Source organism: Conger conger, chromosome 12, assembly GCF_963514075.1.
Source record: "Conger conger chromosome 12, fConCon1.1, whole genome shotgun sequence".
NCBI classification, from domain to species: Eukaryota; Metazoa; Chordata; class Actinopteri; order Anguilliformes; family Congridae; genus Conger; species Conger conger.
Genome location: NC_083771.1, coordinates 30,987,340 through 31,011,975, shown reverse-complemented (window position 1 = coordinate 31,011,975; position 24,636 = coordinate 30,987,340). Strand labels below are relative to the sequence as shown.

The 24,636-nt window shown below is 45.3% G+C and overlaps 1 protein-coding gene across 1 annotated transcript; it reads left to right on the top strand.

Moving 5' to 3' along the window:
* The first annotated feature begins 1,135 nt into the window (after positions 1-1,135).
* On the top strand, positions 1,136-24,636 carry LOC133142090 (metal transporter CNNM4). The gene is made up of 7 exons (XM_061263065.1): positions 1,136-2,528; positions 9,543-9,686; positions 10,171-10,305; positions 12,018-12,187; positions 16,750-16,846; positions 23,348-23,523; positions 24,382-24,636. The coding sequence occupies exons 1-7, from the start codon at positions 1,136-1,138 to the stop codon at positions 24,634-24,636; spliced, it is 2,370 nt and encodes a 789-aa protein (XP_061119049.1).

Here is a 24,636-nt window from a genome sequence, read left to right as displayed (position 1 = left end):
TAATAAAATAATTTTTTTAAAGCTGTGGAATATTTATTTTACGACAGTTTGAGATTTTCAGGGGTAGGCGAGGTGGTGCATGTTTCATTAGCATATCATATTAAATTATCATTCATAACATGTTACGATGGAAATGCTTAAGTCAGTTAGTATTTTGCGAGTTAGTTGATTACTAATTCAGCTTAGAGCTCCCGTGAATGGACTGACCATCGGGTGAAACAACGCCGTATCAATGTCAGAGGGCCGCCGGTTGAGATTGCATCACAGAGGTGTCTCTGACCAGAAACTTGACACGGCGGCGCGGATTGAGCCGCGGCGCTTTTCCAAGAAATCCTCGTGGCTTAGCCGCCCTCTGTCCCCAATGCAGTACCGCACCGCGCGAAGGGAACAGCGCCAGAAAGATGCAGATAGAGAAGGGTGGCTACAGGCACGTTATGGATGCCATGTGCTTTTACATAACAACCGGGCGTCAATGACAGCTGTAACTCAACCACCTAATTTGCTGCTCATAATTTTAAATTCGACGTGTCTGGTTGCACTGTCAAATTGAAGGGGTTGACGGGTGATGGTAATTCCAGTAACCTGGTTAAAAGTGTACAGAACCTACAATAAACACCCTTGATTATCCGAACAATAATTTTCCACCGGCTTCAGAGAAATACAGGGAATATACGCAGAATTGCGCTGGTCTACAAACCCACCAACATGACAACTAAAATGATTTGAAGAATGAACAAATATAGGCTACTGACATATAGTGGGGTTGCTTCAATGCTGTAAAATTGCCTGCTGTAGCCCAACAAATGCAAAGCAGGCAGCTTAAAAAAAAACTATATTTGAATTATTTATGATGGGGATGCGCTATTCTCAGCATGTAAACAAATAACCTGAGACATGTTAAATCAGACTTAGCTTGCAAAGATGCAAACATTTTATCAATCTGACTGATCAGTCCTTTATAAAAAAATGTTTTCCAGGCGCTTACACTTGTTTGTTTACACACTAGCTCCCCGTAAACAGTACCTGACCGCTCCGGTAGGCGTTGCGGAAGGAGTTGTTATGTTAATAGAGGGGCGGGTTGCGGGAAATGAGAGTGGGTGACGTCAGCTCCCTGCTCGCGGAGAGTGAAACAAACATGGCGACAGGATGGAGTGGACAGGGGTATGTTCTAACTTTGATCGTTTTTCTCTGGGGTGCAGTGGCCGGACGAATGGAGACAGTTGTCGGGGGGATCAGCGCCAGCCGGATCTTGGGCATGCGGCTGGAGAGGAGCGACAAACCAGCCACGACCACTGATGACGGGGTCATCCAGGTAACGGAGGAGAGCAGCGTCCAGCTCAGGTTTTATGGGGTGCATATGAACTCTGGCACCTGGTCACAGATCAGGTTCACGGAGCACGGGGACAGCGGGGAGGAGGGCAACAGTAATGACAATGTTAACAGGACTTGTGCCGATTTTACCAAAGACATCAGCATCAGCAATTACATGAACGTCAGTAAGCAGGGCACATCGGGGGTGCTCGGAATTAACATTAAGCCACTCCGCAAGAGCGAGCCGCAGAAGGAGTATGGTCTGTGCGTCAAGAGTAACCCCGAAGGAAGGTGGCACTTGCTGGGGGACAGCGATGGCAGGATGCTGGTGGTGGAGGAGAAGAAGTCGCTGCTGCCGATATGGTTTCAGGGCATCCTAATTTGCTGCCTGCTGATGCTGTCCGGCATGTTTAGTGGGCTCAACCTGGGGCTGATGGCCCTGGACCCCATGGAGCTTCGCATAGTCCAAAGTTGTGGTACTGACAAAGAGAAGCGTTACGCTCGCAAAATAGAGCCAATTCGCAGCAAAGGGAACTACCTGCTCTGTTCGCTACTGTTAGGGAATGTTTTGGTCAACACCACGCTCACAATCCTTCTGGACGACCTGATCGGCTCTGGCCTGGGGGCAGTGGTCGCTTCCACGGTTGGCATTGTCATTTTTGGTGAGATCGTGCCCCAGGCACTGTGCTCTCGCCACGGTTTGGCCGTTGGGGCAAACACCATTCTTTTGACGAAGTTCTTCATGGTTTTAACCTTTCCGTTGTCCTTCCCGGTCAGCAAGCTGCTGGACTGCGTGCTTGGCCAGGAGATTGGCACCGTGTACAACCGGGAGAAGCTCGTAGAGATGTTGAAAGTGACAGAGCCCTACAATGATTTGGTAAAAGAGGAGCTGAACATTATCCAGGGCGCACTGGAGCTCCGAACCAAGACCGTGGAAGACGTGATGACACCGCTGAGTAACTGCTTTATGATCCATATCGACGCGATTCTGGACTTCAACACCATGTCAGAGATCATGCAAAGCGGCTACACGCGCATCCCGGTCTACGACGAGGAACGGTCGAACATTGTTGACATTCTCTATGTCAAAGATTTGGCTTTCGTGGACCCGGACGACTGCACAACGCTTAAAACCATCACCAAGTTCTACAACCACCCGGTCCACTTCGTCTTCCACGATACCAAACTCGACGCTATGCTAGAGGAGTTCAAGAAAGGTAAGTCGTCTTACTTGTCCAGGTCCAGACAGCCTATTCCAGTAATTCAGACGAAATTTGAAGGGTATCGGAGAAGAGAAGATGGAGATTACGTACGCAAAATTGGATTCCTTTGGGGAATATTTTGCGGATCTAGCCTGTTGCGGTCATCTTATTATTTTGTATGTTCTGTCTCACAATTGTGAGGTGTTAAAAAACTGAGAACAAAAGAGAACGTGTGTCTTTTCTGAATAGTAAGCTTTGTTATTGTGTTACCGAAACCCTCCACACTTGCTTTCTTGAATGTTTACTACAAAGTTGAACGCATGTTGGAATCAAATAAGAGGCTTCATTGCACCCATTGTTTTCATGTTTGCCATCTTCTGGTGTATTTAGACTTATGGTGGGGTACATTTTTATACCATTCGTACACACAAACATACACATCTGTGCATTGGCGAATGGATCAGCCACTGTGATATCAGCTTCATCACCTGTTTGGCATGCTGTGCCCAACCAAACATGAACAAAATACCTTCTATAAACCTTCCATTTTCCCCTTTATCTCCAAAATCAGACAGACTTGGAGGCAATGTTTGCCGACAAGAGTCCATAGTCCACTGGCATAATTTCTCATTTCTCACTCTTTCTCCATCCTTGAATCACATTGAACATACATTGAGCAATAGAGAACTAGTGTGCATGTGTCTAAGTCATGTTGCTTTTGGGTTAAAATGACAGCTGGAATGTCAGTAGATTGGGTTCAAATCACAAACGCATCACACCAAGAGTTTTAGGATGTGCGTTGGCAAATGGTGCGTATGTTTAATGAGGGGAAAACAGCCTTACTGTTAAAAATTCAGTATGTAACCAGAACTAAAAAAAAATGTTCACCGCTGTGATTGTGTGTGATTCAGTACTATGAACACAAAGCCTCATGTTTAACCTGTTATCATATGTTTGAACAGAAACCGCAGACAGAGTCCCTGCAGTCTTTGCTTGCCTTACCAAGCTGTAGCATGCAGAGAACTCTGCACTGACATGACTACACCGAACACATTTTGTTCATAGGTTTTGACAGAGTGTCAGTTTCACACATCTGGACATAGTGTTCCCTGAGCTTAAAGAAACATTGCACCTTACACATTCACCTCCCACCCAGTTCTCAGAGTTGTTCCCTGAACAGGTGGGCAACTTCGGTCAGTGTGGAACCAAAAATAAATCAGTTGCAAACAGGGCTGATGCTATGTTCTTTCTCATGTGTTGTCCACTGCTACTCTCCTTTTTTGGTTTTGCACGTCCATCTCCTGTCGGCCATCTTCCTCCGCCCTCCTTGTCCTCCTGTGTAGTTACTCTGCACAGACTGTACCCAGGCCTGGCCATTCAGCCCCCACTGTCCGATTTCAGTATGCCCATACAGGGGGCAGCCCGTAACATAGTGGTTAAAGTACATGATTGGTACCCACAAGGTCGGTGGTTTGATCCCCGGTGTAGCCACGATAAGATCCGCACAGCTGTTGGGCCTTTGAGCAAGGCCCTTAAACCCACTTTTCTCCAAGGGGGAAATTGTCTCCTGCTTCATCTAATCAACTGTAAGTCGCTTTGGATAAAAGCGTCAGCTAAATAACTGTAATGAAATATGGAAATGTACTGTATACACTCAGTGAGGACGTTATTAGGTATTTATCACACTTATTTTTTAGACTTATTGGTCTTCTGCTGCTGTAGCCTTAGAGGTTTGAAGCATTGTCTGCTCAGAAATGCTCTGTTGTAATGTATGGTTATATGTGTTACTGTCACCTTCATGTCAGCATTGACCAGTCTGGCCCTTCTCCAGAAAAACCCAGGAGATGTTTCTGAGATACTCAAAACAATTCACCCTGTCTGGCACCAGCAATCATTCCACAGTCAAAGTCACTTAGATCACATTTCCTCCCCATTCTGAAATTTGGTCTGAACAACAGCTGAACATCTTGATCATGTCTGCATGCTTTTATGCATTTAGTCGCTGCCTGATTGCCTGATACATGATTGGCCGATTCAATATTTGCATTAGCAAGCTGGTGTATAGGCTTACCTAATAAATTGCTCACTGAGTGTATGTTCCTATATAAAAACAAGACGGACAAATATTATGCATTATGCAAACATTAGATTTATGTATGGGTTCTCAGTGCAGAGTTGTACTGCTGCTCAATATAGTCCGGAGGGGGGCAGTGTGGTGATTTGGTGGTGGGATTCTGTTTGGAAAGGTGCCCTTGCTAACAAGGGCAGGATCCCTAACTGGATATGCTTCAGAAAATGTCACGAGGGCTGGGCTCCCAATGAGACATTATAAATAAATATGATGAAAACAGGGTTCCTGAAGTGACACTTTTATTATATATAATGGGAGCAGGGTTTCTAATGTAAGACTTGTTCAGTAAATATTGCAGGAGCACTCAAGGCTTTGTCAGTAAACATCCAGTTGGAGTGTGAGCTCAGGGAGCCGCCCCGGATGCAGTCGCCTGCTGGTGAATAAATAAATGCATAAATAAATGAATAAAGCGCTGCGTGTGCTTTAAATAAATCCCCTCGCACAGGGAAACAAACGCACGACCCCCCTGATTGGCACAGCGATGGACTGCAGTGGCAGTGTTTGCATCTGAGTCGCCGTGTTTGAGGAAAAGAGAAAATAAACAGCCCATGGCTGAGAGGCACCTCAAACGCTCTTTCTCCCGTTCTCCCTCCCTCTCCTCACTGCCTGGTTCACTCTATATACCCCCAAAAGTGCACTTAATAATGTTTATAGAGCCAGATTAGTTGATGAGACAGAGTTGGTTTGGAACACTAACATGGAGTAGACATGAAGCGACATTCTTCTGTAGAACAGGCTGATGTTGGCAGGTAAGTGGAGGGGATTTGCATGTTCTGCTATGAAACCACAAGCTCCAAAGAACAACCTGGCTCAGTATAACCTTTCCCACTGTAGCGCTGGAACCAGGCTGGCTCATTATAGCCCTTTCCCACTGTAGAGCTGGAACTAGACTGGCTCATTATACCCCTTTCCCACTGCAGAGCTAGAACTAGACTGGCTCATTATAGCCCTTTCCCACTGTAGAGCTAGAACTAGACTGGCTCATTATAGCCCTTTCCCACTGTAGAGCTGAACCAGACTGGCTCATTATACCCCTTTCCCACTGTAGAGCTAGAACTAGACTGGCTCATTATAGCCCTTTCCCACTGTAGAGCTGAACCAGGCTGGCTCATTATAGCCCTTTCCCACTTTAGAGCTGAAACTAGACTGGCTCATTATAGCCCTTTCCCACTGTAGAGCTGAAACTAGACTGGCTCATTATAGCCCTTTCCCACTGTAGAGCTGAAACTAGACTGGCTCATTATAGCCCTTTCCCACTGTAGAGCTGAAACTAGACTGGCTCATTATAGCCCTTTCCCACTGTAGAGCTGAACCAGGCTGGCTCATTATACCCCTTTCCCACTGTAGAGCTAGAACTAGACTGGCTCATTATAGCCCTTTCCCACTGTAGAGCTGAACCAGGCTGGCTCATTATAACCCTTTCCCACTGTAGAGCTGAAACTAGACTGGCTCATTATAGCCCTTTCCCACTTTAGAGCTGAAACTAGACTGGCTCATTATAGCCCTTTCCCACTGTAGAGCTGAACCAGGCTGGCTCATTATAGCCCTTTCCCACTGTAGAGCTGAAACTAGACTGGCTCATTATAGCCCTTTCCCACTGTAGAGCTGAAACTAGACTGGCTCATTATAGCCCTTTCCCGCTGTGGAGCTGGTGTCAGACTGGTTTATTATAGCCCTTCACCAACAAAGCTAGACTCCTGCTGTGAAAGAGATGAAATTTCAGGGCATCCATTCCATTCTGACCTTTTCACTACAATGTACTTCAACAGCAAATGCCCTTTATCAGTCACAGCATTCAGTATCTGTAGGGAAGGACATTTGGAAGTGACAAAGAGGTGTAAGAAAGAAAGGTAGAGAGGAATAGAGTGATGGGGAAGGAGGAGTGTTCTTTTTTTGTGGTTTTTTTATTTAGACTCCTATTCATTCAAGACAGAGGCCACTACCTCTACTACCCATTGTGATGGGCAGACCCTAGTACATTTCAACATTTGAAGCGAATGGAGGGTGCTCTTCCTAGAGCTTCTGCTAACTCAGTAAGAGGTATTGAAATCTGCTTTATTTTTATTTTTCTTGCACATTGAGGTAATGTGTATTTGTAAAATTTGCTGTCCCCAAAAGAGCATCCCTCTCTTAAATGTCCGACACTCTGTGTTTGAGTCAGGGAGTGTCTGATTGGTTACAGTGAATTGCAATTTGATGGTAAGAGCCTCATTGAAATGCTCTCTGCCTTATTTACTGAGCTGGAAAGAGGGGCTATTTAAGCTAAAATGAAGACTATTGTGTTGGTTTAAGCGGGTAATCTTTGATTTTGTGACTCCTTTTTTTATACCTTGAGGCGATACACACACAAACACACACAGGCCTACACGCACACACGCACGTACACACACACAAACACACACACACACACACAGACATGCACTCTGACTCTCTGAAGAGACTCTCTTCCCTAAGGTATTTCCTTATGAAACATGGTCTGACTAAAGTTACTCCATGCACATGCTTTGTGACATCTCTCAGAGCAAGTGATTATGATGTCATCAAAGCCCACGGCCAAGAGGAGAGTGGATTGGCCAGGTGCAGGAGGAGAGAGTGTAGCCTGGAGGGGAGTTCATCAAGGCTGTGGTTCAATGGACTTGCATGTAGCCAAGAGATATCTCAGGAAAAAAAGTGAAGAGTTTTTGGAGTGTTATTCCTGTGAGTGTGTTCTGGGTTCTGTGCTCTGCAGTGCACAACGCTGTCTTTCTTCCAAGATTGGACACCTGGGCACCTCGGTAAAAAAAAAAAGCATCCTTATTAATCTGACACATCTCCCATATCACTGCGCTAGTAACTGTGTTGATATTTCTCTTAATAGATACAAGCCAGTTAGACCATCACTTCCTCATTACCATTTGCACATGATCACTAATAATGCCTGGAAGGGTGACATCATTATATAAGCACCCCCCCCCCCTTTTTCCTTCTCCACCCTGCAACTTTGCGTTGTCAAGGGAAACCACAATGATGTAATGCGTCACTATCCTCGATGTCTGAGTCACTAGTGGGCTGGCGGACCCTCCAGCGAATCAGAGTGCAGTGCTGCTGCCAGTGTCTGCACCAAGTCTAACCGTGAGAACTGCCAGGATTACACATTACTTATGCCCATTTTTATGGATCAATGTGAAGGCATCTTGACCTTGTTTATAATTGCATGGTCTGTTTGTTTGAGGAGAATGAAGGGTCATCATTTTCACTCACTTCTTATGCCCTTATCCTGTGTGTGTGTGTGTGTGTGTGTGTGAGAGAGAGAGAGAGAGAGAGAGAGAGAGAGAGAGAGAGAGAGGGAGAGAGAGAGTCCCACAGGACCTACTGATTTAGGGAGATGGAGGGAGACAGAGAGAGGGAGGGATGTGGAAAAAAAAAGAGAGAAAGTGGAATGCAAGAGTGGGGGGGTGAGAGCGAGAGAGGGAGGGGAAGAGTGGGGGTGAGAGAAAGGAAGAGGGTGGAAGATAAAAAGAGGGATGTTCGAAAGGGAGAGAGAAATGAGGCGATCGATAGATATGCGCGGTTAATTATCTCACAGCTCTGCTTCAGCTTTATACTTTTATTAGCATGATTACACACTGTAAAGTATGTCAAAACAAATGGCGCATTGAAAACAGAAATACTGCAAAATTATATCTGATAATTCTTTGGATTTACGTAGCTCCACTCTTCTTTCTCCCCATTTCTCTCTCTTTCTCTTTCACTGCCCCCTTTAGACTCCTTTTTATCTTCCTCTTTAAAACTATTAGTTCTGCACTCAGGAATTCAGCAGAGACCCATAACAGTGTCCTCCACAGACTCTGCCCCACTGCTAATATACACACCACAGCATCCATTAATAAGATTTTTGATTATAGCCTTTATTTATTATGTAAAATATTTTCTGTATATTTTCATTTAACTGTAATTTTTTTTATTCAAAAGATTGGTGGAAAGTATCCACTCACTGAGCACTTTATTAGCTATTGTAATACCACTGTTGTAATGTGTGTTATTATTGTTATTTGCGTTACTGTTACCTACCTGTCAGCTTTGACCAGTCTGGCCCTTCCCCTCTGACCTCTCTCATTAACAATACATTTGCCTGCAGAACTGCTGCTCAGCTGCTTTTTTCACACAATTCTCTGCAAACAGTCTTGCTCAGACTGTTGCTCATGAAAATCCCAGGAGACCAGTAGTTTCTGAGATACTCAAACCACCCAATCTGACACCAACAATCATTCCACAGTCAAAGTCACTGAGATCACATTTTTCCCCATTCTGACATTTGCTGAAGCTGAATCTCTTGACCATGCCTTATGCATTTAGTTGCTGCCACATGATTGGCTGATTACATTTTTATATATTTTGTATATTAGCCTTTGAATTAACAAGCTGGTGTACAGGTCTGCCTAATGAAGTGCTCACAGAGTGTAGATGTATATTTGTTTAAGAAGCAAGTGTAATTATTTATTGAATGGGGGTTGTGACCTAGGCAGGCTTGCATAACCTAATAGTCTTTAAATTTATAAACTGTATTACCTGGTAGAAGGGGCATTCATGGTTTATCATTTACCATTTATCAACTTTCTTGTTTCAGGCTGAAGTTCTAGTGCACCCTGAATACAATGTTTTTATCCATAAATACAGTATGTGCAGTAAAGCAAACAAAAATAATAAAGCAAAGATTGTACTGTTACACTTTTCTGGAAGACTGGGACTACATAACTAATGATACATATGTTAACTTGTATATTAGTCATCTAGTGCAAGAATAATGATTCTGAGAGCCCTTGTCGTGTGTGTGAGCATGCATGTGTGTGTGTGTGTGTGTGTGTGTATGTGTGTTTATTTGTCCAGGGGGTATAACAGCCTCTCTCTCTCTGCCTTAGGTAAGTCCCACCTGGCCATAGTGCAGAAGGTGAACAGTGAGGGGGAGGGCGATCCCTTCTATGAGGTGCTGGGTCTGGTCACACTAGAGGACGTCATAGAGGAGATCATCAAGTCTGAGATCCTGGATGAGTCCGACCTCTACAGTGAGTCCGCAGCACATCCAAAGCTTAAAATTGCCTTGGCTTTGTCTGTGACTTAATACGTTTTCTAGACCTATCAATGTTCAGTTAGCCTTGCTCCAATCTGGCTACAGCAAAACCGTACATACAAACCAGAATGGTGGACTTTGGGACTCTGCAATGTTGCTAACTTTGAAAGTGATGTCAAAATGCATACACAAATTTTAACACTTTTTTATGACGAATGTCTTGGTTACTTGATTACTAATTGTGCTTGACTTTGATATGCACAAGTCCGGCTAATGCTGGCAGCATTATAATGTGGTGTATGCGTTTCACGCCGGTGTCTCAGTTTAGCTCATTTGTGCTGCTCGTGCATGTGCTGCTGTGATGCATTGCACAATATTGGTCCTTAAAATAATATGGCAGAAAAACATGTATATGGGGATTCTCCATATTATTTATTTATTTGCTGTTCTTTTTTTTGTGTTTTTGCCTGTCTCTCCAGCTGATAATCGCAACAGAACAAAAGTGGCCTATAACAAAAATAAACCCGATTTTTCTGCGTTCAAACAAGAGACTGAATCCAATGTGAAGATTTCACCTCAGCTAATGCTAGCTGCCCACCGCTTCCTGGCAACAGGTGAGTGGAATGTACAAAAGTACCAGAGTACCAACTGCACACTGCAACAAATACAACAACTGCAGATCCACACTGCTTTCTCCGGCACCCTGTACTACTGCACGCTGAAGCCCCACACTACACACCCCAGCATACTTTTGTTTAAAATGTCAGTTGGAACCTAGGGATCTAATTCCAAGGTCTGAAAAAATGTTTAAAAGAATCTGGCCCCCTGGATGAAGTAGTGGTAAGACCCTGCAGTAAAGCTGCAACACTGTCTGAACACACACAGCAGAGTTTCCATTGTAGTGCACCACAGTACACTGCTATGCACTGCAGTGCTGTACTATGACACTGATGCCAGTGCGCAGCAAGACTATATATAACCCTGGCATTCTGCTCCAGGGGTGCTGCTTGCTGGTCCTGCTTGAACACCAAAATGGAGTATGCTGAGCCTTCACACTTTTCTTTATTTTAAGTGCTATTTTTAAGCCACGCTGGGACAAAAATAGAACTGTAGCGAGACGTCATTTTTTAATATAGAAACCAGGCAGGAACATTGCCTCTTAACAATTGTTGTTGGGTCAGACAGCAGAGCAAACACATAGAGAAACGCCTGTCCATCTCCCACACACACACATACGCACGCACACACACACACACACGTGTACACTCACAAACACACACACACCGACCAAAGAAAGATGTTTGTCCTGACAGAGGAAGTCAAACACTAGGCCTCGTTAATCCCGCCTGGGCATTCCGTGGTTGACATCACTAATCCTATCATGGAGCTAGCTAAACTTGGATCTGTCTGAGGGGGCGGGGCTTTTGGCTTCACCTGTCTGTGCAGTGCACTATGGGAGGGAGAAAGTGTCCAAAACCAAAGCCCTACTGGGCTGCTACTGCTAGCAAGACAATCTGAATATTGTATGCCAATGCGATTCTGCAGAAATGCCATATGAACTACTTAAAGCCGGACACTAAAGCCAGTTGGCTCCCAGATAGTTGTCAGTGAGATAACGACAGCCAGACAGCATGTCTGTGAGCTAAGAGCAGACAGGCTGCATGTCAGAGTCCAAGTATGTTATGCTCCTTTTCAGTATAGGAGAAAAGAGCATTATGGGAGCTTAGAGAAGACAGGGGCTGCTGGGTGACTCATCCTGTTAAGACACTGTTTCAGTGCACAGAAAAAGAACTCACTGCAAAAAATATATATATATGTCAGTCTTAAAAAGTCATTTCTTATATTTGGACTTAAAATATTATTTGTTACCTTTCTTGCACTGAGACAGTTTTACAATTTTAAGATTTGCCAATGGGGTAAGACAATTTCACCCGTAATGTCAAGCAAGCTAATATTGTCTACTTGAGATCACAAAATAAGTGTCTATGTCTCATTACAAGACAAAAACACTTTTGCAGAACCAGTAAGCCACAGACGAAGCGCCTTGCTCCGACTCATGTTTGTGTGAGTGCAGCTCGCAAACTGCAGTGCGAAGTTTCTCAGTGATAAGTGGTAAGAAGCTTATCTGCACTATCCACAGTCAATATTACAGCACCGAGTGCTTCTACTGGCACGGCTGTGCATTCCTAGGTGGGGTGAAACAAGGAAGAAGCACACATTTATTTGGTCAGAGCAAAGCTGAAAGTCTGTAAGTGAACAGTCAGCCCAAAGTGGGACACTAACCTGCCCAACCCTTCACCCCCCACCCCCCACCCCCCGGCCCTAGAGGTGAGCCTGTTCAGCCCGCTCCAGATCACTGAGAAGGTGCTTCTGAGGATCCTGAGACACCCGCACGTCATCCAGGAGATCAAATTCAGCGACAGCAGCAAGCACTCCCCCCAGCACTACATCTACCAGCGCGGCAAGGCCGTGGACTACTTCATCCTGATCCTGCAGGTACGCTGCGGCCCGCGTCTCTCCCGCTCGCCGGCCGGCTCCTCCCTCTCTGTCTCACGGCGGAGGGTGAGGTGAACTGGGTGAGGATTTTGTGTCCTTCGGCTTGAGGCATTTAGCCTAAACTGATTTGGGTCTTATCCAGCAGGGGCAGTTGGAGGATGTAAGATGTTGGTGTGTGTGTGTGTGTGTGTGTGTGCATATACCCGTGTGTGTGTGTATGTGTGTGTGCGCATATGCCCGTGTGTGTGTTTTTGTGTGTGTATGTGCACATATGCCTGTGTGTGTGTGTGTGTGTGTGTGTGTGCGCATATGCCCGTGTGTGTGTGTGTGTGTGTGTGTGCGTGTGCGCATATGCTCGTGTGTGTGTTTGTGTGTGTGTGTGTGTGTGAGAGTGTGCGAATGCCTATGTGTGTGTGTGTGTGTGTGTATGTGTGTGTGCGCATATGCCTGTGTGTGTGTTTTTGTGTGTGTGTGTGCACATATGCCCGTGTGTGTGTGTGTGCGTGTGTGTGTGTGTGTGCGCATATGCCCGTGTGTGTGTGTGTGTGTGTGTGTGTGCGCATATGCCCGTGTGTGTGTTTGTGTGTGTGTGTGTGTGTGTGTGTGTGTGTGTGTGTGAGAGTGTGCGAATGCCTGTGTGTGTGCGCGCGTGTGTAGGGGTGTGTGTGAGAGTGAGCGGATGCCTGTGTGTGTGTGTATGTGTGTATGGGTGTGTGTATATGTGTGTGTGTCTGTGCCACTCGGGATGTGGGCATCTTTAATCGAAGGATGTCATCCCATCACATCTGTTCCCATTCCAAATACAATGCATCACTTCCAACCCTGCCCAATCACATCACATCCCTTCTTATCCAGTCACATCCACATCCTGGCCCAGGGGTCGGCAACTCTGGTCCTGGAGAGCCGCAGGGTGTGCTAGTTTTTGTTTTCGCCTTAATACCAGCAAGGCGAGTTAACTGTGTAATCGACTGTTTTAGTTGATCAGTTAAGTGCTGAGTAACAACGAAAGCCAGCACACCCTGCGGCTCTCCAGGACCAGGGTTTCCGACCTCTGTCCTAGCCCCTGCCATACAATGACATCACACTCCTTCTTATCCAATCACCATATCACATCAAGCCTGAGCCATCCTCTGTGGCTGCATTTTTAATCCATGTGTACAGAGCGTCAGCAGTTTTTCAGTGTTGCGATAAATACTCATATCTGACATGCTTTAAAGCCAAATGGGACAGCAGTCAGATGCCATTAAATGTGACCACAGCAATATTTAATGAGGAGAAGATTTGACTGGTTCTATCTTTGCATTGCGTATGTGTGTACGTGTGTGTGTGTGTGTGTGTGTGAGTGCACGTGTGTATGTGTGTGCACGTGGATGTGTGTGAATACGTATGTGTGTGTGTGTACATGTGTGAGTCTGTGTACGTGTGTGAGCGTGTGTGTGTGTACATGTTTGTGTGTGTGTGTACATGTGTGTGAGTGTGTGTGTGTGTGTGTGGACATGCTGTGGCAGACTGACAGGTCGGTGCTCCGGTTAGGACAGGAGCAGCTGTGTCCTCTCTGGGGGGTGAGAACGCCCAGCTGGGACCCGCAGGTCTGCCCTCCGCTAATTTATCCTGCTTATGTAAGAGAGTCTACCCACTGCCAGTGAGCCTGGACCGCGGGGCTAATCCACACCTAACACGCACACGCGCACACAGGCATATTCCCCTCAACACAAACCCAAAGTGACCTTCACTAAACCGGAATGTGGTCTTCCTTCCTTCCCCTACCTCCGGAGATGAGCGCAGCTGGGGGGTCAGGGCAGATTTTACCCCCGCCGTTCCCTTCGGGGAAGCCAATCGGGACCCAGTCCGCCGTGCCACAGGGATCTCTGCTCATGAGCATTGCGTTTCCTCGTCTTTTAGTTTGGGTTTTTCAGCATGTGACATGGCTCCCTGGGCTGAGAACCGTGCCTGCAGTCATTGGTAAATAAGCACGGTTGCCGGGACGTGGTGTTTTGCTGCTGTCATTGAAGACTCATCATTTACAGATGATATGCTATGGCATATATTAGCATGCATTTACATCTTCTGCCATAACTTGCCTGCAAATGTGACGCGTAGATCTGGCAGTGTGTTTGTGCATGGTGTACACAGTGGGCTCCAGAATTATTGGCACCTTAATGAATATTCACAAAAAGTGCTGCAAACTAAAAAATAATACAGTTATTGACATTTTCCAACATGCGTAAAGTAGTGCGCTTTATTAATGATTCAATGGAATCAACCATAGTCTTCAAATAAATGAAAACATTTCCCCAAAATGCCCCTGGTTTAAGTGCAAACACCCCTGGCACAGATGACAGCCACGAGTCTTTTCCTGTAATAAGGTTAGAGTACACACTTGGAGTGTTTTTTTTTACCATTCCTCCATGCAGAACTTTTCAGAATCATTGATATCCTTGGGATACCCCCTCTTCAGTTCAGACCACAGGTTTTTCATGGGATTTAAGTCTGGAGATTGAGATGGCCATTGCACAACATAGTTGTTGTTTTTACTTCAACATTTCTGCGTGGATTTTGATGTACGCTGGACAATCTACCGATGACCAAGACTCAGCTTCCTAGCAGTGGCAACCATATTTTCTGCCAATATTTCCTAGTAGTTTGTTGAATTTATTGTGCTTAAATAGTGCCCCTGGACCACAGGCAGCAAAACATCGCCAAAACATTAATGAACCTCCACCATATTTCACAGTAATTATGAGGTGCTTCTCCTTATATGTATTCCATTTTTCCACCAAGCATGTTGATAGTGTGTATTGCCAAAACATTCCATTTTGGTCTCAATCTGACCATAGCACACTCTAATAGTCATAATTCCAGTGAGGTTGGCAAACACAAGATGCTTGGCTTTGTTTATTGTGCTCAGTAATGGGCTGTCTTCATCCCACCCTTCCAAAGACTTTGCTGGTATGGAGGTGCAATTTAATGTTTTTTTAATACTTGGTATGTTTAAACCTTTATATATATATTTTTCTGTACCCATTACTTGATTTGTGATGATCAATTACCATCTGTGTCTTCTGAATTGACAATTGTTTGGATTTTCCCATGTTGATGGTTGACAAATGGATTTTGCATGTTTGTGACCTCATTTTTATACTCTAGTGAAACAGGAAGTGATGGAATAACACAATTAAGTTAATTTAGACTTAACTAAATTAATCTAAAATTGTATTGCCAATTTAACTTTGTTTGATTTTATTTCCAATAATTGATAGGGGTGCCAATCAGAAAGAAATGTATTCCTAAATAAAATACATTGAAACATGAGAGTAAATGTATTGAAATAAAAGTTTTCCCATATATTTTAACTTAAAATATAGATCATTATCCATGTTGTTTATTATATGCAGCCTTTTTTCCAATAACTCTGGAGCCCTGAGTGTGTATGTCTGCATGCATGTACATGTGCACCCATGTGTGTTTGTATATGTGTGTGTGTGTGTGTGTGTGTGTGTCTGTGCGTCAGCACTGGTGTGTAAGGCCAGCAGAGGTAAGGGGATATGGTGACAGTGATTCTCCATGTGCAATCGGAGAGGGGGGGGTCTGGTTGCAAGGTGTGGGGTGCTGGCTCCGGGGAGGGACCGCATAACACCTCCAAGGTGGCGACAGGGCACTGCAGACAGAGGTCACTGCTCTCTTTACCTGAGCTCCTGAAGCTCAACACCCCCATGCCATGCACTGCTGACAGCGGCTCACATCACACCGCCCCTGCGCTGGCATTACACCGCCTTCCTGTAGGGGGCAGCGAGGTACCCAAAATTTCTGAAAGATTCATTCCCGGAACTGATACAAATACAGCAGGTCTCTTCTTGTAAAGTGAAATGGCACATATCAAATAAAATACTCAATGGATCAACAAAAAAAAAGAATGGTCATGTCCAAACTCTTTTGTTCATCTTTGCCCTGACAGATGGTGCTAAGGTGTCCTGATAGAACACACCTTTTCTGTCCCCTGCAACTGACTTTTTCTTGACCCCACCCCAGACAACTAACACACACACACACACACACACACACACGTGACTGACAAGTGACTGGAATATAGAGGTAGCCTGACACTCACTCTAGAAAACAACCCAGTGTAAGTCTGAAAACTCCACCAACCCAGGGGGCCTCAACTGCCATCTGCTTGATTTGCAGACAACCAGTCCAGTACTGCTGATAATATCTTCCCTTTTGATTGGGCCCTTGTCGTCAGCTGAAATGTCCCAGAGACTGTAAGAGCCGGTGTATTGATTGAGATGTGCTCTGTGTTTGTGTCCTTACACCAGGGTTACCATAGCGCCCCAGTGCTGTGCTCAAGCACAGAGTGGGTTATCCTGACCACTGTGCATTTATACAGTGAAAGAAAACAGTGTGACCTTTGTGAACTTTCTGCTGCCATTTCTCTCTGTTCTGGGGGTCTGCCTGTTTTATTTTGTCGGAGCAGGAGAGCTACCACCCTCCTCCGAAAAAGGGTCCAGCAAGCACCTCTGGGTTATCACGACAGCCTCCAACTCTTGTTTGTAACTTCTCAGGGCCGGGTTGAGGTGGAGGCAGGAAACGAGAACATGAAGTTCGAGACAGGACCTTTCTCATACTACGGTGTCATGGCTTTGAGCTCCCCCCCCCTGGGTGAGTCCCCCCTCCCTTCCCGCCTATCTGTCTGCTCTTCCACCTCTCTGTCCCGTCTACCCGCTCTCTCTCCACCTTATTCCCATCGCTGGCTGGTATGTCTTCTTGTACAAAGGCCTTTTAAAGGCTGGTAATGTGCTTTTGACAGGCAGGCTTCTTAATGCTAGGGTAACTTCTAGACATGGCATTTGATGGCATCCTCTCAGTGAGTGGTCAGGCTGTCATTCTGCCTTTATCTGTGCATTTATTATTTATGCTGCTTGGACCACAAAGGTCCTGTGGAGAAGTTGATTAGTTCACACTCAAATGATGTTGTCATCATTTGGGGCAGCCTGTAGCCTAGTGGCTACGGTACATGGTTGGGACCCGGAAGGTTGGTGGTTCAAGCCCCGGAGTAGCCACGATAATATCCACACAGTCGTTGGGCCCTTGGGCAAGGCCCTTAACCCTGCATAGCTCCAGGGAGGATTGTCCCCTGCTTAGTATAATCCTCTGTAACTCGCTTTGGATAAAAACATCAGCTAAATAAATTATTATTTATTATTATTATTATTAGCATTCAAGGGCTAGTCTGCATTATTTTTCCTTTTTGCAAGGCAAAGCTAATGGCGTTGCCTGGGAAACTGATACTCTGACACACTTAGGAATATTGCGGAAGCTTGAACATGTGGTAGTCAGAGGCGGGTGAGAGAATTAACTACACAGATGGTGTTTGTGTTTTTGTGTCTGCGTCACTCTGTCTTTTATGTCGGTATTGGATTAAGGTAATTGATCACTCTCTCATTACCTGACGATGAACTGTTGGGTGAGATTAATTGGAAACTGTCGATGGTTAAGGCATTGCTGTTGCATTACTGACACCTAGTGGCTGACAATAAGTACCACAAGGAAGACGAACACGAAACTGTAGTTGTCTTAAGTGTTAAAGCACAGTCTTATGAGGCACTACCAGGCAGATGTTGAAGTAATATGTCTGTGTCTCTCACCAGCATAATATGCATCATAGATTTATGTTTTCTATTTCTTTCCCTGTCTAAATCTCTGGCTTTCTTTCTAAAACATGGCTCACGCCCTTTGAGTCTCTCTCTCTCCCTCTCTTCTCACATTTTAACCAGTCATGAGGAGGTAGCAGTGCTTATTTCTCTTCTGTGTCTGTCTTGCCAACCTCCCTCCTATTTTGTTTTTTCTTGTCCAATTTTGTCTTGTTTCTTTGTGGTGACCTGTGTATCAAAGTCTCCAGCAGTTCATGTGTATGTCCCTCACAATCCCAGATTCAGGTTATGGTCAGTCATATCACATTTGTATGTCTGTGTTTGTGTGTAGTTAATTATTGCCCCCTTTATGAGTCATATTAAAATGTTTTAAATGTCAAACATCAGATTTTTTTATTCAATTTGCACACCTGGTCTTAAGTTTATTGACAACATTAGAATTTGTCCATTTCAATTCCATTTCAGTTCAGTGAGTTCAGGAAATTATTTGTAATTGAATTTGGTGGTTAACTGAAAAACCTCTTAATGCACATTGGGCCTTAGTTTCCTGAAATGACTGAACTGAAATGGAATTGACCCCCACATGGTCCTGTCCTTATTATTTCCATCTGAGTGAACATCCTCAGACATCCCTGTAGTAGGTTTTTGTCTGCAGGTCCATGGGGAAGTTAATTGTCTAAATCCAAGCATTCATCTCTCTTCCTTCCCTATCCCACTGTCTCTCTGTCTACCTTCTATTTTACCCTCTACCCCCTCTCCCTCTATTCCCCATGTCTCTCTCTCTCCCTCTCCTCCATTTGTCTTCCTGTTTTAGCTGTCTCTCCCAGTCTCTCTCCCTCAGTGGCATCGTCTCGTCCTCGTCATCTCTCTCTAAAGAGGTTTTCTCTGTTCTCTCGCTTTCCAGGTAAAATGTTTTGCATGTCTGGGTCCTGTGTGGGCTGACTTGGAGAGGGTAATTTAGGTGGGCTAACGTGGAGAGGATAATCTGGGTGGGCTAGCCTAGAGTGGCTAATCTTGGCGAGCTAACCTGGAGATGGTAAACTTGGTGGGGCACCCTGGAGAGGCTAATCTCAGTGGGCTAACAAGGAGAGGCTAATCTTGGTGGGCTAACCTGGAGAGGCAAATCTTGGTGGGGCATCCTGGAGAGGCTAATCTTGGTGGGCTAACCTGGAGAGGCTAATCTTGGTGGGCTAACCTAGAGTGGCTAATCTTGGTGGGCTAACCTGGAGAGGCTAATCTTGGAGGGCTAACCTAGAGTGGCTAATCTTGGTGGGCTAACCTGGAGAGGCTAATCTTGCTGGATTTGGGCTCTTCCCTCCTTGAGTACCACTCTCACAGAACACTAACTGGCAGAGGGGGTGTCCCAGCCCCCCACCCCACCCCAGTCAGATATACAGTCATGTGCAAAAATCTGAGCACCCCTGGTCAAAAAGCCTTTTACAATTACAATCTTGGTGAACAGAATCGAACCTGACCTCTAAATGGTACAAAGTTAAACATGTCACATTTCTTAAAATGTTAAAGCAAGATAACTTCTTTTTTTTACAGTTTCAAAATAAAATAAAAAAGCAAAAAGGTTTGGGAACCCTGTCAGTTAGGAGTAACTCCTCCTTGGGCAACGATAACAGCTTACAAACGCTTACTTTAGCCAGCTCGCCAATTCTCGCTTTTGGAATTTTCCCCCATTCTTCCTGGCAGAACACAAATATTCTTCAGCCTCTTTGCATGTATGGCCTGTTTGAGATCTCTCCAGAGATTTTCAATAATATTTAAGTCTGGGGTCTGTGCCAGCATTTACAAATCCTTCATCCGTCTTTCCGGAAGGTACTTCATGGTTGATTTTGAGGTATGCTTGGGATCATTGTCTTGCTGGCATACCCAACTTCTCTTCAACTTCAATGTCTGGACTGACCTGAACATTAGCCTCTATAATTTCTTCATATTTGATGGAATCCATTCTTCCTTCCACTTGTACAATATTTCCTGTGCCACCAGCTGCCACACAACCCCAAAGCATAATGGATCCACCTCCATGGTTAAGAGTTGGCAAGATGTTCTTCTCTACAAAGGCTTCACCCTTTTTTCTCCAAAAGATAGCTTCTTTGGTGGTGGCCAAAAAGTTCAATTTTGGTTTTGTCAGTCCAAAACACATTGGTCCAAAAGGCTTCAGGCTTCTCAATGCTTAATTTTGTGTTGAGTTTGTTGGAAAGGCTTCTAACTCTGCCATGTAGGTCTTGTTGTATTGTTGTCCTGTGCACAGCTACACCTGTGCCTGCTACTCTTTTTTGCAGCTCTTTTGTAGTTTACATTTACATTTTTGTCATTTGGCAGACGCTTTTAATCCAAAGCGACTTACAAGTGCATAGGTTCTACCATAAGTCAAAGCATCACATCCAGAACTAGGAAAATACACATAGAATGCTGTTCTAAACATAGTCGTCATCATAAGTGCAAGGATAGGGATAACAGAAAGGAGGGGCGGGGAAATCAGGAGGGAGGACTAAGGTAGAGTTTGAAGTCTACGTCGAAATAGGGGGAGGGATTCTGCTGTCCTGACAGTGGTAGGCAAGTCATTCCACCACTGAGGAACCAGAACAGAAAACAGGCGTGAACGTGCAGCTCGACCGCCAGGTGCACGTAGAGAGGGAACCATAAGGCGACCAGAGCTGGCAGACCGGAGTGGTCTAGCTGGGGAATAGGGAGTGATCAAGGATTGTATGTAAGGTGGGGCAGTCCCCTTAGCAGCCTGAAATGCCAACACTAGGGCCTTGAAACGGATGCGTGCGGCAATAGGAAGCCAGTGATGTGTGGGTACTTCTGAGCATTTCTCACCAGGTCTTGGGACATTCTATCTGTCATTTTCTTCATGACCTCGCTTTGACTTCAACTGATCCATTTACCTTCCATTTTCTAATAATGTTTCTGACAGTGGAAATAGGCAGTTTGAAACGTTGAGTTTTTTGTAGCCTTCTCCTTCTTGGTGGAAATGAACCATTTTCATTCTGAAATCCTTGGACAACTGTTAAGAGGAACCCATGGTTGTTAACACCAGACTGAACAGCCACTGCAGTTGGATACTTTAGAAGTCATGTAGTTACTACAGAATAAAAAGTTCAGGCCTGTAATTATATTCACCTGACACATTGAACCCCTATCAAGTAAATCGTCAGGGCCTTATTAATTATCTTTTTAAAAAGTAACAGAGAATAATCCAAAAGGGTTCCCAAACTTTTGTACGGGCCCTTTTCCTTTTTTATTATTTATAAACACTAAAAATGAAAAAGAAAATTGCAGAAAGGTCTCATGTTTAACTCTGTAACACTTCCAGTTCAGATTTGCTTCTGTTCACCAAGATATTAATTGGCTTTTTGACCAGGGGTGCCCACATTTTAGCATATGTGGTCACTCAGTGTCAAATGCTAATGCTAAATAGGCTAAAAATGGAAAATGGAAATTGGAATGTTGTCAATGTTATTTTCACAATGTGATTTCTGCACACATTTGTATTAGAAATTTGGTGTTGGGGGGCTGAGGCTTGGGTTTTGATGGGCCAAGGGGGTAGGGTTGGGGTTGGTTTTTAGTCGTTTCTTAAGGTGGTGGGGGCAGGGTGTTCCTCAACACCCCTTCCAGAAACTTGCATGGTCGTGGGTGAACATTCAGAAGCAGGCATGCATTCCAAGCTGTTCACATGGGCAGCGTGTTATGAGGGAGGTCACGGGACTACCACTTACTACATGCACATGTGTGTTTGCAGCTTTGTGTGCGTGTGCGTGTGCCTGTGCACATGTGTTTGTAGCTTGGCGTGAGGGTCTCCGCACATGTGCGTTGCTTTGCGCGCGTGTCTCTGCACATGTGTGTTTGTAGTTTTGCGCAAGGTTCTCTGAAAATGTGTGTTGCTTTGCGTGTGTATCTCTGCACTTGTGCATTTGTAGCTTTGCATGTGCCTTCATGCATTGTTCACTTGTGTGTTTGTATATACAGCATGTATAGTGCAGTCCGTATTTGGACAATGACACATTTTTTGTTGATTTCACTCTGTACTCCAGCAAACAAGCAGTTGAAATAATGCAATCACTATGCGGTTAAAGTGCAGACTTTCAGCCTTAATTTGAGGGATTACATCCATATTGGGTAAACTGTGCAGGAATTCCAGCCCTTTGTATACATAGTCCCCCAATTGTAGGGGATCAAATTAATACAAACTGAAATTAAGCCATCATATTCAATATTTTGTTGCAAATCCTTTGCGAGCAATGACCGCCTGAATGGACCCAAAGAAATCATCAGATGCTGAGTATCTTCCCTGGTGATGCTCTGCCAGGCCTCTACTGCAGCCCAAACCATAACATTACCTCCACCATGTTTGACAGATGAGGTGGTATGCTTTGGCTCATGAGCTGTTCCTTTTTTCCCTCTAATTTTCTCCTCTTTCCATCGCTCTGGTACAGGTTGATATTTGTCTCATCTGTCCACAACAATTTGTTCTAGAACTAATTTTTTAATGTACACTTAATGCAAACTTAATGGAAACTGCCATTCTGTTCTTGATGGCTTGTCAGGGTTTGCAACTTGCAGTGAACCCTCTGAGGTTACGCTGGCGTAGTCTTTTCTTACGCTTCACCATTTAAAGGATTCTTCTGTCATACACTACACTGGCCTTCCATAGTCTACCAGGTAATTTGCCATTTGTGAGCTCATCAGTGCATTCTTGCTTCTTAAAAATGTACCAAATAGGTGGTTTTGACACGCCTAATTCTTTACTAGCGACTTTTCTTTGGTCAACAGAGAGACAACAACAACAGACTCCAAATGGAGATGACACTCCTAGAATCAACTAGATCTTTTGCTAGCTCTTTTATGCATTAACTAATGATGAAACTTAAGACTTGTCCAAGATACATTTGAGCAGCCAAGTGTCCAATTACTTTTCATCCCCTAAAATTGGGAGGACTGTGTATAAAAGGGCTGTAGACCGTTCACCTAATCTGGATGTACAAACCCTGAAATTAAAGCTGAAAGTCTGCTGGTGATTGTTTTATTGCAACGTTTTGTTTGCAGAGCATAAAAAAACTAAAATGTGTCACTGTCCAAATACATACGGACTGGACTGTATGTGTGTTCTGTACAGGCCATTGTCAGCAGCTTCCTGTCCCTAACCCACTGTTTGTTCCGATCTTACAGTGTGTGTGTGTTTGTGTGTGTGTGTGTGTCAGTCAGTGTTTGTCCCGATCTTACAGTGTGTGTGTGTGTGTGTGTGTGTCAGTCAGTGTTTGGCCCCATCTTACAGTGTGTGTGTGTGTGTGTCAGTCAGTGTTTGTCCCGATCTTACAGTGTGTGTGTGTGTGTGTGTCAGTCAGTGTTTGTCCCAATCTTACAGTGTGTGTGTGTGTGTGTGTGTGTGTGTGTGTGTCAGTCAGTGTTTGTCCCGATCTTGCAGTGTGTGTGTGTGTGTGTGTGTGTGTCAGTCAGTGTTTGTCCCGATCTTACAGTGTGTGTGTGTGCTTTGCAGAGTTTCGCTCTCCGTCCCACGTCAGCGGACTGAACCGCTCGGCCTCTCTGAGCTGCACAGAGCGTGCCGAGTCTCTCTCCATCAGCGGCAGCAACACCCAGCTCAGCAGCGCCTCCTCTCCGCACTACACCCCCGACTTCAGCGTGCGCGCGCTCACAGACCTGCAGTTCGTCAAGGTAACGCGCTGTCCACCCGCGCGCGTTAACCCACGGGCCGTCGTGTGGCGCGCCCCGCTCTGGATCCGCCCCCGGGGCCTGACGTCCCGTCCTTTCTCCCCCCTCGCTTTCCTTGTGCTGCCGTGCCGTTTCGCCGTCTCCCCCCTTCTTGTGCTGACCCCCCCCCCCCGTGCTGCTGTGAGCCTGAGACCGATGTGGAGTAAGAGAATGGGCTGTGTCAACTGTGTGACTACTAACTGTAGGCAAGGCTACAATCTCAAGCCAACTCAACCAATTCATCTATAACAAAAGGTTGTCTATCAACCAAGTATTTAGGGGAGGGACAATTGGGGGGGGGGGGCTGGGGAAAAAGTTAACAGTCCTTCAGCTAAGTTGTAAAGTTTGTGAGTTAACATAACTATCACCTATTGCTGATGATTTCAGAATTAAATAAACACAACATTACAGACTACTAATGAGTGTAAAAGAACATACGTTTACCTCCCAACTGACTCAACTGCACACAACTGCCTTCACTCAACTCAACTGCACAATGTTGCAACTGTCTGCATTCGCTACGAGGCTACTGCTGGTGCTGGGCGGAGTGATCGCAGAGCCAGACCCAAAGGATGAGGCAGGGGAGGGGGGACTGAACCACTGTGCCTGCCCAGGCTCAGGCAAATCTCACAAAACTGAGTTTCTCCATGTTTTGTGTACTCGTTTGTTTTATTCATTATTTTAATGTTATATTTCGCTCTCTGGGTTATCGAACAGAAAACTTTTAAGTTCCCTTTTCCAGATACTGAAGAGGCGGCCATGTCTGGAGTGTAGTCTGCTCTTCATCCTCTCTCTCCCTCCCTCTCTCCCGCTCTCGCTCAGATCACACGCTCGCAGTACCAGAATGGGCTGATGGCGTCGCGGCTGGACAGCACCCCACAGTCCCCCGAAACGGAGCACAGGAGGCTGGGGGGGCCCACGCCCCCCCCCACCCAGCCTGGCGAGGCCACGGAGAACGGGCCGGATGAGACCACCTCCCTGCTGACCGAGCAGAACTGCATGCTGCCCTCCCGCCCCAACCACACCCATATGCTGACCCAGCTCCACAGCCATGCCCACACCGAGAGCACCATCTGA